The 14,784-nt window shown below is 39.4% G+C and overlaps 1 protein-coding gene across 2 annotated transcripts in view; it reads right to left on the bottom strand.

Annotated features, from left to right (window-relative positions):
- Window positions 1–5,167: 5,167 nt before the first annotated feature.
- The window catches only part of ALDH7A1 (aldehyde dehydrogenase 7 family member A1), a 28,264-nt gene continuing 18,647 nt past the window's right edge, over window positions 5,168–14,784 (bottom strand). Inside the window, exons 14-19 of one of the 2 annotated variants that reach the window (XR_014024873.1) lie at window positions 14,489–14,605; window positions 13,793–13,890; window positions 12,140–12,213; window positions 10,146–10,221; window positions 6,379–7,493; window positions 5,168–6,328 (exon numbers count right to left, since the gene is read on the bottom strand). Coding sequence is in view for 1 of the 2 variants with exons in the window: in XM_081315734.1 (XP_081171860.1) it covers window positions 7,439–7,493; window positions 10,146–10,221; window positions 12,140–12,213; window positions 13,793–13,890; window positions 14,489–14,605 (420 nt within the window). In the remaining variant the exon portion in view is untranslated. Of the gene's footprint in view, window positions 7,494–10,145; window positions 10,222–12,139; window positions 12,214–13,792; window positions 13,891–14,488; window positions 14,606–14,784 lie in introns of both variants that reach the window. The other variant, XM_081315734.1, reaches the window with a different exon arrangement.

Here is a 14,784-nt window from a genome sequence, read left to right on the forward strand (position 1 = left end):
TCACACCTCTCCCTGCCCATTTAATATGTCTTTTTCCTTACTTCAAAGCTGAAGATGGACGTTCCAGCAAGATTGACTTTGTTTATCATTCACCTTTTTCACTCAAATGGAAAAGAGATGGTACAGGCAAAACAGACGGGAGCAGCTATCAATGGGAGAAGGGAGTGACTAACTCAAAACCCCAGATCTTAACAATGAAAAGTATAGGTAAGTACATATGGGATGAAATTTGATCAAATTCAAAGTTCTCTGATAGAAGAAACAGGTAAGAGTTTCCAAAAGACCATGAAATATACAAGACAGCAGGAGACTACAATATTAGTCAAAGCTGTCTGCCAAAGCAGATATATGGAATGGCAGCTGAAATAGTGAATAATAAACAATAACAACAACAATAGAATTGGAAGGGACCTTTGAGGTCTTCTAGTCCTACCCCCTCCTCAGGCAGGAAATCCTATACCATTTCAGACAAATGGCTGTCCAGTCTCTTCTTAAAAACTTCCAGTGTTGGAGCATTCACAGCTTCTGGAGGTAGGTTGTTCCACTGATTAATTTTCTAACTCAGGGGTCCACAACCTATAGGCCACGAACTGGGACTGGGCTGCAGGGTCTTGGCCAGAGGGCCATGGAAATGGTTGGCCAGTGCACGCATGCATGGGTGTGCATTTTCCCCCACTCGCACTTGCGCCCACAGCCCCGTTGGCGCATGTGTGCAGCTTGTTTCCGCATGCACGAATGGGCCACCAGCACACAGTATGTTGCACGCCCATTTGCACATGTGCACGGTGCCGCAAACGGTGCTGCTAGTGCCATGCCAGTGTGTGTGGCTGGGTGTGTGCACGCACATGCATGCGCACCAGTCTGGAAGCTGCTCTCCTTCCCTGTGGTCTGTGAGCCCAGAACAGTTGGAGACTTCTGTTCTAACTGTCAGGATGGTTGCTTCTCTCTTTAATTAGTTTCCATCCATTGCTTCTTGTCCTACCCTCAGGTGCTTTGGAGAATAGCTTGACTCCCTCTTCTTTGTGGCAACCCCTGAGATATTGGAACACTGCTATCATGTCACCCCATATCCTTCTCTTCATTAAGCTAGACATATCCAACTCCAGCAACTGTTCTTTCTATGTTTTAGCCTCGTTGCTCTTCTCTGCACTCTTTCTAGAGTCTTGACATCTTTTTTACATCGTAGTGACCAAAACTGGTCAAACTTTGTTTTTTAGTAGAGATGGTTGAAAGCATTTAATAGTGACTCTGATTCAAGCTGTTCCAGATGAGCTTAATAAATTCTATGTACAATATCTTTTATCTGATCCAAATTCAAGAATAAGTGCAAATGTATTCAAGCAGTTACCAGACACCTTAACTTCCTTATACTCCAGCTTGTGAATTGATTGCTGTAAGACTTTATTCAACTTCTTTGCTATCTGTTCTTGCCCTCAGTTTTACTTAGTCATCGTCTTCCTCTTGTTCAAGTAGCATTAAATGATATGCAACTTATTTTCATTCTATTTTAATGCAACTATTGAGAGCCAGCTTTGTCTAGTGGTTAAGGCTAGAAACCAGGGAACTGTGAATTCTAGTCCTGCCTTAGGTATGAAGGCCAACTGGGTGACCATGGGCCACTCACTCTCAGCCCATGACAAGCCAGTTGGGCAATTAATTTGCAACCAAAGGATCAATATTTGGTTGATTAAAAAAAATAGACCCTGAATGCACAAGAAAATGCTAGGAAGAAAAAAAAAGTTTAATACAATTATGGTGTTATTTGGTTTCTGACTGTAATAATAAAGACTGCTTAACAATATTATAACAGTTATCTCTGTATAAGCTTAGTAATAGTTTTTTCTAGCAATAAAGTACTAAATTAAGATACATCAAATAAAAATACCAATGTTATGATAATAGCATAGTTAGCATACTAACTATCTTGGCTGATTTCAAAACATACCTGAATATACTAAAGGGGTTATGTTAGCAGCAATGATTCATTTCAGACAATACACATATGGCTGATGCAAGAAAAATGATTGTGAGAATAGATTCTAGTTCTATATCATGGGACACATCACAAAATCATAAGCTCAAATATGAGTGCAATCCTACAAAAATTATTTTAGGGCTTCAATCTCTGGAAACTCTGAGCAAAGTATTTTGGAAAAAAAACAGAGATTTTAATATAAGTGTAGTCATCTAAAAACATTTCCCTCCATACAATAGTGACTGCAACAATAAGCAAGAGTCCTTGAGTTCCTATCATGCACTTTTGTGGCTCCACACAGTATGTCCACAAGATAGACAGATACACACACAAACTTTCCCTTTGCAGGCATTCTGCAGCATGAGAACAAGAATTGCTGGCAAGCTCAGACACTCATACACACCCTGAAATATTTCAATGTGAAGGAATAAACCTATGAAGTTTCTAAAGTAAGTGAAGGCTAATACTGCAGAAAATATTTTTTTTAGTTCATGTAAGCATATAATTAATTATAAAATAAAATGTAACAATCACCTGTGACACGATAAAGCAAAAATGCACAATTCCTTTACAAGGGTTGTCCTTGATCTTGGAGGGTTATACCAAGAATTAAGCTCTGAAAAGTGGACATGGTCAGCATAAACTAAGCAGAGGAACTTCAATACTTGATTTAATTTAACATAATTGAAATTAATGTCAACACTGTTAATATAATTACTTCCAAACCATGTAAAATGATTGTGCTGAGTTGTGCACTGGGTAGGGCAGTTTTAACCAATTAAATCCAAAGAATTTCCCTAATCTGTTCGGGTTTAAAACTATAATTTGGTGGCAACACATGGAGGAATTTGGAGATCCAAACCCAGCCACAGATTGTAAATTTTGCAACAGATGTTGTTTTCCTATGACCAGCAATATCCACCATTTTACATGTCAAAATAGAGATTGAAAATGGAAAAAATAGGTCCTTAAATTAGTTTTTTTAGACTTGCAATAGAGGTACTAACATACTAACAGTGATGATCAATGATTAGAATGTACATGGATTTATCCAGCAACAGACCATATAAACCTGTCTATCAGCTTTCAGGAGGTTTCACCCCCATTTTGGCAAACAAACTCATGCCTTCTAGCGTGACAATATTTTAGAATGCCCTTTTCTACTAGCCAATCCCAAAAGATGCTACAACTATAAGAAGGGAACATTAATTTTCAGCTGCTCTTTTCTCACAAGGTCATTCTGTAGTAAAACAATACAAGGAGAGCAAATGAATTATTGATCGCCCGTGTAATTTAGCACTCAGGAGTCACTGATGATACAAATTCAATGGTAATTAAATATATGCAAAGGCAGAAGCTGCAAGGAGCAGCTGTATTAAACTCTAAGCAGCTTTTTGCCACACATAATGCGGTGGCAGGTCTAGGACATATTTTACAACTACTCAAACAGGGTACCTCAGGGAACAATAATCAACTAGCTGCTACTGCAGTTTATAATCTACTCAAATAGCCTTTGATAATTAAGCTAGAAATTAAGGAACATCAACTTGTTTACGGTATCTTTAAACTTGTCTTTGTTTTATTAGCTTCCCATAAATACCGCTGTTCTTAAAAGCTTATCTGTAATGTGGAATCCCTGCCAAATATGTTTGCTAAAGGTCATATGGGCTGTTCCCACTGGAGCGGCTGAAAAAATTTGCTGAGTCAGTAGCAGTGAGTCAGTACCTGGACCTGACAATTCTATAAAATCAGGCTTCCTTAACGGCTACACATTCAGGCATTAAACATGGTAGTTCCTCTCATGAAGGGCAATGTGATACATCTGGAGAATAGCAATGTAGTGCATTGGCAAGCTGTAACAACCCGCTATTGCAGCCTGCCTGCCAGGCTTCCACGCCAGCCAGTAAACTGCCAGCTCAGACATTCAAATCAACATCTCCTTGACAGAAAGATGCTTACTTGAAAATGAAGCATAAAGAGATGTGCTCTTAAGTCCTTTCTTGCCAGACAGAAGAGCTTTCATTGTTTGGAAAACTGCATTCAGAACTGTGGAGGAGGAGAAGGAGGAGTTTATAGAATGGTCTTATTTTATTTTACTGTATAAAATACAGTACACAATTTAATTTCAGAATAAAATAGCTAGGAGGGAAGATAGGATAAAATACTTATGTGGTAATACAAAATGTCAGCAATCAGATAAATGAATTTCCCTTACAGAGTATCCCAATTTGTTAAATCTATTGGGGTCTTAGCTGCCTTACTTATAAATTTAGCAGCTCTGCATACAAAATGTATATTTGAGCCCAGAAGAAAATAATGATTGTCTGTGGTTTGGATCCCAGTGGGCTGTTCTTTCCAATACGGATGAAGAGTATTTAAGCCTAATGAGGCATATAAACCAACAGTCAAACAAAATATGAGTAATATTTTCAATGGCTGGTTCTCTCATAATATGGCAAGTAGGGGAAGTGGCCATATTTAACCAACACTCAAATCTTGTTCTAGAACAGATGCTTCTTAAAAATTGTGTCAAGACTCAATGACAGGTACTTTTTATGTTGAAAAATGGCTTTATTCTTAGCCAACCAATCCAAGGATCTGTTTTTAGCCAATAATTGTTTGAGCACTAATACATATCTAGGACTCTTGTTTAAAAGTTTCCTTTGGCGCTAGGAGGCCTTTGAGAGTAGATCCCAGATAGAAAACTCACTAAGGTGAATAAGTAATATTTGTTGCAAGAGTCACCAATCCTATGGAAGTACAGAAAAAAAGTTAAGTAAGAACTATACTACTGTAAGTTTCATTTCTATGTGTGCTAACAAATGAGGGGTTTTTTGGCTTTGGTACGTATTGTCTCTATACAAATTCAACTACGTGGTTTTGTATACAATTTAGAACCTCTTTAGCTTTTTTAAAAAAACTGCCTGTAAACTAGCATTATTCTGTGTTCTATCAGAAAGTTATCATTTCCTGTGTATTTTTGTGCTGGGGGTTCATTTGCAATGCCATGATTGCATTTCCTTCATACCAAATTGTCTTGCATATGAGTATTTAAAGTATAAAAAGATTTTGATCGTTTTGTTTTAAAATAAAGTTTGATTTTATCCACTATTTGTAAGATTGATGTTTCCAGAAGAAAATATAGGTGTTTTCCCTAATCACATAATTCAACATCATATCAGAAGTGGTGCTGTAGAATTTATTTCATTTTTATTCATTCCTTGCCAGTAAAACAGAGAGATTCAATGTAAGGACAAATGAGACGTTTCGGTTTCTATCCCATTCTTATATTCCACATTTAAACAAAAGTTTTGTGCATAAGAACTGTGTCATGTTTCCTTCATTTCATTTTATATTCAATTATTTCCCACACTGTGCATTAAAATTTATAATAAAATATGATTAAAATTCCAAGATTTCTAGTCAAAACAAGTCCATATCCCCTCCAAATGCCAATGGCTTTTCATTAATTACTCACAGATACACATCCTAGGCGTCTCCAGAATGGATTACTCTAACATGCCGTAGAAAGGGCTGCCCTTGCAGTGTCCAGGAGCTTCAACTGGTGCAGAATGCAGCTACGCAGTTATGTACACACAATAGGATGGCAAACAATATACATCTGTTCCATGAGCTGCATTGCCTGCCAACTTGCTTCTAGGTGGAGTTCTAGGTGCTGGTTTTGTCCTTTAAAGCCCTACATGACATAGGACCAGGTTATCTGAGGGCCTGCCTCTTTTTTATTTATATTTAAAAATTGCCCATGTCCCTCTTCCAGTTCACTTCTACCTGTTCCATCCGGTTAAAGCAAAAGGTATGCTGCGGGTCCTCTCTACTAAAGAGTTCCATCTTGCAGCATCCAGAGGCTTTTCTGTTGTCGCCCCATCTCTGAAACATCATTCCTCCCCCCTCCCAAGTGAAGTTGGCCCAATCCCTGCCTTATGGGAAGCACTGAAAACATAATTCTTCCCATCAGCCGAGAGCACGGGTGTCAAACGTGCCGCGTCACAATGTATTGCGACTTTTTTTGCATTGCCGGAGCTGGGCTGGGGCACGGCCTCCGTATGATGCAACTGGCCCGCAGGCCGACAGTTTGACACCCCTGGCCTAGAGGATTCCATGGTGAACCTGCCATATGTCAAGTGACAACTGTTCTCCTGTAATTTTGAATATTTATGTTTATATATATATATTATCTGTTTTGAGTGTTTTATGTTTTTTATTATGCTTTGTACACTGCCCCGAGTTTAGTGATATGGATGGGTGTATTAATTTACTTATATTTAACACAGGACAGTGTACAAAACATAATACATGTATCTTATAATCTTACAATCAAGATCAAAAATGGATCTTTCATCGTTAGAAAGAGATTGCTAGATTATGTAAATCTTTTCACTCACATACATAAAAAAAATCACAAGATATGACTGTAAATAGCCCTACTTCATTCATACTTTTTAAAAATTGAGTGTTTAAACTTTTAAAATATAACTTTAAAAATACAGTTGGAGATGTAAGCATTTGCTTGGTTGAAAGAGGCTATATTTCTCAGAGCCTCGCTCTGTTCCTCCCACGAGCCTTAAAAACCACCCTTTTAAGATTTCTATAATACAATATAGCTCGACAGCAATGCTTTGATTCTAGTACCTGAATGAATAATAGAAACATTTTGAAGGCCATCAAACGCTTTTAAAAAGCTCAAGGAATTTTTGTATAACAAGAACAAAGTTATAGCTGCACTGATTGTTTCAACTTCGGCCTAAAGGAGAATTTGTCACTGTTTGTTTAAGACTGTTTACGCAGCTTTACTCCACCTGCCAGTTCTGTTTCAAGGTGAAGGAAGGTGGATTCATTCCACAAATCACACTATCCCTTCCTAATCTGGTGCCCTCCAGATGTGCAGGACCACAACTTCTATCATACCAGCTATGACAGTTGCAGATGGCATGAATTGCAAGACTAGGCTGAGAATTCTACTGTAAGAATAATCCTAATACTGAGATTTTATTTGAAGAAAGATACTGTGGTTCCAAAAAATAATATTTTAAAGAAATAATCAGGTACTCCATAATAACAAGAGCTTTATAAAGTTTATTTCTGCAGTGAAGTCAGTATTATATAAATTATTGCCAAACACATTGGCTGCCATTGCGCTACCATGGTGGCAAAGATAGGGTTTTAGGATTTGTCCACTCATAATCCAAATTTTGTAGCCCATAATCTAAATTCTACTTCACTGCCAAACTCTTCATCTCACCTCCACTGCACAGAATCAAGAGTTTGGGCACATTTTTAACATGATTGCCATACATAACATAATTTGAATTTTCTGGATGAAAGTAGTGCAGCAGTTAAAAACATCCTCAATGCTTCAGGTAGTCATTGTCCGCGGATTTGAAATCGATGGATATTTGGTTTCTTAATGCAAGGTTCACCAAAGGCAGTGTTTCTACCTGCCTCTTAATTAAATTTGATTCCTTGAGCAAGAGGCAAATCTTTGCTGTAATTAATCGTGCTGAAAGATAAAACAGAAAAATCGAATATGCAGGTTTTAGAAAAAGTCCATCTAACAAAACTAAATGCACATTTAGCTCAATATTGAGTTTCTAAAATAATCAGTCAGGTCACAAGACATTTTCAGAATTGAGAACATGGATTCAAATGGAAGTACATCAAGGTAGTGTCACAATACTGGAAAGAACCATCAATATGCAGGTTTGCTAAGGAGGTTTCTGTATTCATGACCACATATATTATTTTATTTTTTAGATTTATTGATATTTAGATTTTTATCCAAATTAAGGTGACAAACATACCGAATACTCCTTCCTCCTATTTTCCCTACAACAACCCTTTTAAGGCAGACCTGTCAATCTCAAGGCCCGCGGAACAGATCCAGCCCGTGATGTGTTTAGATCTGGCCCACTAGCAGACTAGTAGAAGGAGGCGACTGAGTATGTAGCAGGGGAGTAAACTGAACTAGCGGCAGCACCAGAGAGGCCTGGGGGAGACTCAGCTGGAGCTGTGGTGTTGCTGGGGCTTGGCTGAGGCCCCGGGATCAGCACACGCAGCTCCAGATGATCAAGGATTCTGGCGGCCTCGGGGGTGGCCAGCAGCCACACACAGTCTTCTGGGGAAGAGTCACCTAGAGCTGCGGGGCTGCTGGGGCTTGGCAGGACCCAGAATCAGTGCACACAGCTCCAGATAATGAGCAATGCATGAAAAGGCCAGCTGGGCAGTGAGTGAACACATGGGGGAGAGAAGAGGATATAAAAGGACGGGTTTTGGCAGGAAAGAGTAGTGGGGGGAGAGAAGGCAATAGGCAGGAGAGGAGAGATGTTGGTGGGGCAAGCCTGAGGAAGAGAAGGGGACAGCAACTGGCCCTTTGAAGGCAACCATAATGCTGATGCGGCCCTCGGTGAAATTGAATTTGACACCCTTGCTGTAAGGTGAGTTGGGCTGAGAGAAAATGAATGGCCCAAAGTCTCCCAGCCAGCTTTCATGCCTAAAGCGGTACTAGAATTCAGTCTACTGGTTCTGAACCCAGCATCTTAACCATTACACCAAACTGGCACTTTTTAATGTTAATTTTTCTTTTTAATTCAGAGCTGTTAAAAGTAAAGGTAAAGGTTCCCCCGCACATGCATGCTAGTCGTTTCCAACTCTAGGGGCCAGTGCTCATCTCCGTTTCAAAGCCAAAGAGCCAGCGTTTGTCCGAGGACATCTCCATGGTCATGTGGCCATCATGACTAGACGCCAAAGGCGCATGGAACGCTGTTACCTTCCCACCGTAGTGGTCCCTATTTTTCTACTTGCATTTTTACGTGCTTTCAAACTGCTAGGTTGGCAGAAGCTGGACGAGTAACAGGCGCTCACTCTGCTACATGGCACTCGGGATTTGACCCGCCAAACTGCCGATCTTCATCGACAAGCTCAGCGTCCTAACCCACTGAGCTATCATGTCCCATTTCAGAGCTGTTAGAGCATCTAATAGATTTAACAAGACATGTGAATATCAAAATGGCAGGAGGGAAAGAATTAGAATGAACATACAGAAACAATTCTCTCTTAATAATTCTGTATCCTGCCATAGAGCAAGTTATGTAGAACCATCAGATTTCAGTTAGTGAACCATTCCTATGGCTTCAGATGTGTTATTTAATTAAAGAACAAAAGCAAATGAAATTCTGTATCAAATTAGGGGAGATATGCATAGCTATTCCAAAACAGGAATATTTCAAGCAAAAAAGTTTATCACAGCAGCAATCTGACTCACTTCAGTAAGCATTTCCCATGATCTTTTTAAAATGACCTAGAAACATTTCAGCCACATCACAAATCGTATTATGCTTGACGCCCCTCTCTGCAGTTTCCTCACAAAATCTCACATGTCATAATGCAATTTTTAGTATATGTATGCTTATATTTGTTCTGAATTTATATATAGCATTACTTTTAAGATCCAATTATTAAAATTCTTGACAGAGTATTCTATTCCTCTTTGCAAGAAAATTAGCTGAAAAGCACTTTGCTGGAAATCCTACATTTAGAACACTTGTATCACTTGTATCAATGTGCCTCTAGAGGAGAGAGACATCCTTAAATTTTGATGGACATGCTTAGCAGCCAAAAAAAAGGCAGGGGTCCAAATGAGAAACAATTTTCATTTAATTCAGTTTTACAATTAAATGTAATGTTATCTAAATTAATTAAATCCATGTATTAAGATAACTTCTTGTGCACTTAATAATTTCTCCTTTGTTTCACATTAAGCCTTTTAACCATTTTTCTAAGGGGATACTACATTTCTGCCCTTTTATGACTTTCTCTACCCATCTCTAGAGTGATTAGAACATTTATACTAAGCATCATCAACCTGATACCCTAGAGCAGGGGCAGGCAACCTTGGCTCTTTTATGACTCTTTTATGACTTCAACTCCCAGAATTCCTGAGCCACCCATGCTGAGAGGAAAGTGAGAGGTTTCCAAGCTGAGCCATGCTGGCTCAGGAATTCTGGGAGTTGAAGTCCACAAGTCACAAAAGAGCCAAGGTTGCCTACCCCTGCCCTAGAGGTATGCATGGAAAATTACAAAACTACAAAAGTAACTAGAGGACATCCAACTATGGAAAGTTAGTTTACATGTACATAAACTCTTCAGATCTTACCAAGTGGATCGCCTCATATACTGCTTCCATGAATCACTACCAGATTCTCTTCCACCACCCGTGTGTTTATTACCTCCTAGAAGAGGAAAGAAAGTAGAAATTATATTTCTAAAATCAAGCAGTGCTACTTTGCATTCCCAAGTGTCATAAAAATGAATCATTTTCATAGCATGCTGAAGTTCCTCCTGTGCGTGCAGCAGGTGGAGGTGGGGTGGGGGAGAATTCTGGTACTGGACTGTGGAAAAAAGCTTGGATTATTGGGTGGGGGAGAGAACTGTGGTGCTGGACTCCTCATTTCTGGGGACTGGCTCCAAACACCCCATGCTGCAAACGTCTCGTGCCAAAAACCTGTTTGGATTTCAGATCAGACCTTTTTTCAGAACCAGAGGGAGGGAGGTGGCAGCGGTTTGCAACCTTCCTGAGGAAACCGGCAGGGAAGATTGCAAATGGTGATCATGTGATTGCAGGATGCTTGACAACCTTTTGTAAAGGTACACGGGTTTAATGGCCAGATCACAATCACGTGACTGTGGGAACGCTGCAACAGCACTTTAGGCATGTGTCTCTAGTCCCTTTTGTTCAGCACCACTGTATTTTTGAATGGTCGCTAAACAAATGATTGTTAAGCAAGAGCAATCTGTAATCTGCAAATTCTTCAGCATAGATCACTTTCAGAATAATTTTATCAGTTTAAACAATAAATTTCCCCAAACATTGCAGAGTGTACAGCCAACATCTACCTAACTTATATAACAGGTTAAATATGTATTTATTTTATTTATTTATTTTATTAGATTTATATACCGTCCTTTCCCGAAGGACTCAGGGCGGTTTACAGGGTATTAAAACAAAACCAGTACAAAAGTTAAAAACAATTAAAAAAAGATTAAATCATCCCTAAAATTAAAAACCCAGTTAAAAATTCTCAGCCTGGGCCGGAGAGCTCAAAGAGCCAGGTCTTCAGGTCCCGGCGAAATGAACGAAGGTCGGGGGCAGTCCTAAGCTCCACTGGCAGCTGGTTCCAGAGGGCATGTGCACCCACAGAGAAGGCCCTTCCCCTGGGTGTATCCGCCGGCAGTCTTTTACCGGCGGCACCCTGAGAAGACCCTCCCTGTGTGAGCACACTGGACGAAGGGAACTTGATGCTGGCAGCAGGTGTTCCCTCAGATATCCCGGACCCAAGCCATTTAGGGCTTTATAGGTCATCACCAGCACCTTGAATCTCACCCGGAGGGCAACCGGAAGCCAATGCAGCTCGCGGAGTAGAGGTGTTACATGGGAGTATCGGGAAACCCCCATCACAACTCGCGCGGCCGCATCCTGCTCCAGCTGAAGCCTCCGAGTGGTCCTCAAGGGCAGCCCCATGTAGAGAGCGTTGCAGTAGTCTAGACGGGAGGTCACAAGCGCATGAGTGGCTGTGCATAGGGCATCTCGGTCCAGACAGGGTCGCAACTGGCGCACTAGGTGAACCTGGGCAAAAGCCCCCCTGGTCACGGCTCCTATATGATCTTTAAAATTGAGCCGTGAATCCAGGAGGACGCCCAAGTTGTGAGCCCTATCAACGGGGGGTAACATTTAGTCCAACTAAATGTCCAATTCCAACTAGTTCATTAAATTTCATGCAGTGTCATCATTCTTATATGAGTTATTGGGGAGAGAGGGAACCTGGAGACACTCCTATCATCACATGAGGTCATGAAATAGTATCCAATTCTTGAAAAAGTAATTGCTTCTGATCAGTCTATCAAGGAAAATGAGTGCAGAAGTGTGAACTGCCTCCTAAGAAATCCAAACGCAGATTCCTATTAACACACCAATAAACGTTAGTCTGTTCACTCATCACTCAACAAACTCTCTGCAGATAATAATTTTGCATATGAAGCAAATATACTTCTGCAATTGGAGACCAGAATTACCCTGAAACATTCACAAGCACTTGAACTATTTGTAGGGTTACAAAGTTATGGAGATTTAGCTATATCTATACAACTTACCAAATGCACCTCCAATTTCAGCCCCACTGGTAGGGATATTGACATTAACAATTCCACAGTCTGACCCCTTGGGCCTAGGAAGAAAGAAAAAGAAAACTGCAATTAATAAGAATTTTCTTGAAAGTCTTAAATTTCAAGAGGGATATATAGAATATTTCATTTGCTCTTTTGAGGCCCAGGAGGCCACATAAATCTATTTCAGAAAAACATTAGGAATTACTAGTATAATAAGCCATTTGATTGCATTACATTTTGCTAAAATTCATTCTGATATTTAACATATTCATTCTGATATTTAACATGATCTGTGTTAATGGGACGGTAAACAAGTTGGCACATGATAACAATAGCCAACTGATCTTTTTTTGATGGAAAATCATTGAACAGTCTTTCGTAATAAATTCTTACACTGGTTTACAATCTAGATACAATCTGACTTTGCAAAACCTGATAGTGAAAAACAAATTCCATGAAATCAGAACATCATTTCTGGATTACACCAAAAATGTTTCCCACAATAAACTTGTTTAAAATCTCTGTACTTTTTAAAATCACATGGGTGTATATACGTGTATGTGTGAATAAACACATACCACACAGATACATGTTACATAACCTTTCAAGCAATGGTGGGATTCAGCCAGTTTGCACCACTTCAGCAGAACCAGTAGCTAATTTTTTGTTGCCTAGGCCCAGAATGGACTTCCGGAAGCGGCATCCACACATATTTGAATCCCACCACTGCTTTCAAGTTTTATTTTCTTTCAGGCATGCTTATCATTTTTTTAATTTCTATGCTTTGTTAGTCTTTTTGATTTACAAATAAAGAAAGAAAGAAAGAAATACACAGAGTGTTCCAACTTTAAGATACATAGACTTCAACTCCCAGAATTCTGTGAAGTGCCAAAACTGAGAAATACCATCAGATAATAAGGAACCACTATTTACTTAATTATTAATTTACAAAGTTTAGAAGAGAATAAATCCAATTCACACATTGCATTAATTTATGTAATTAAAGTATGTCTATGTTCTATGGAGTCTGTCTATAAAGGCCAACTCTGAATGCATCATTTTTTATTTTTATTTTAATCCCATTTATATCATGTATATGAATAGTCTAAAAATAAGAGAAATAAAAGCCTGTGGATATTCTCAGTCATTCAGGTCATAGTTGTCTCAAATGTGCTTTTGCAAAAGGCAACTAGACTGCTTTTCCTTGAAAAAGAAGAAGAAAACATTTCTCTTCTCATCCAAGAAGCTTCATCAGTTCTAATGGTGGGGGATATACCTATCCCAGGGGTAGACAACCTTGTCTCTTTTATGACTCGTGGACTTCAACTCCCAGAATTCCTGAGCCAGCATGGCTGGGCTCAGGAATTCTGGGAGTTGAAGTCCACGAGTCATAAAAGAGACAAGGTTGCCTACCCCTAACCTATCCTTTCATTCCCCGCCACCACCATTACAAGTGATGAAGCTTCTTGGATGAGAAGCGAAATGTTTCTTCTTCTTCCTTAAGGAAAAACAGTCTAGTTGCCTTTTGCAAAAGCACTTTTGAGACAGGAGAAATAAAAATTCAACAACTAAGTTGTTATGTCATACATTTTAAGCAGATTCAAATTTTCCCTGTTAGACAAAAGGGAAGATTCATACCCTAGCCATCGGAATATTCTGCCCAAATCCTTAGTGAAGATGCTGCTGGACAAGCCTTGTTTCACACCATTGTTCCAACCAAAAGCTTCTTCCTCTGTCTGGAAAGCAAAATAAATTTTAAAAAACTACATGAACTTAGCACTAACTATAACCACAAAAATAGAACGATAAACCGGAACTTCTAAAATGTTTGACGATGCCAGGGGTAGGCAACCTCGGCTCTTTTATGACTCATGGACTTCAACTTCCAGAATTCCTGAGTCAGCTATGCTGACTCAGGAATTCTGGGAGTTGAAGTCCATGAGTCATAAAAGAGCCGAGGTTGCCTACCCCTGAACTATGCGCAAGGCCTAGTAAAGTCACAAAAAGACTGAAGCATGCCTCAAACTATAAGGCAAGCAGGGTGTTATTATTAAATACTCACTTTTCCAGTATTCATTATACTCATCATACCGGTCCCAGAACAGGGAGGCCTTATCATAGTACTGACCTCTCAATGTACCTGGTATAAAGTCCTTAGATAATCCCAGAGAGCTGCCACCAATAATTCCTAAGCAGCTGAGATATTTACTGTATTTCCAAAGCAGGAAAAAACCTCATGCAGCTGCATTAACTTCTAACACTATTATTGTAGTCCTTTGGATTTCACGTTGATATAACCTTGCTAGCATCTAACTAAAAAGCTGTTTTACTTACCTTAAATTTGAGCACATAGAGAATAGGAGCAAATGTCTCTGTGTGCACAATTGGAGAATTATGAGGAAGGCCAATCACAATGGTTGGTTCAACATAGTTTCCAGGACGATCTATAACCTTGAATTTAAAAGAGAACCCACTGGTTTCAGACAAATCAATCTCTACGCATGAAAATATCTACTGCATAAACTTCAACAGCTATGTTCGCAACATACAAACCGTGCCTAAAAGCAACAATACAACTGGGGTTCTGAATATTAGCTTGTCAGAAGTATGAGCTGCCAGGAGAATCATCT

This window comes from Vipera berus (genome assembly GCF_964194415.1).
Source record: "Vipera berus genome assembly, chromosome: 2".
NCBI lineage: Eukaryota > Metazoa > Chordata > Lepidosauria > Squamata > Viperidae > Vipera > Vipera berus.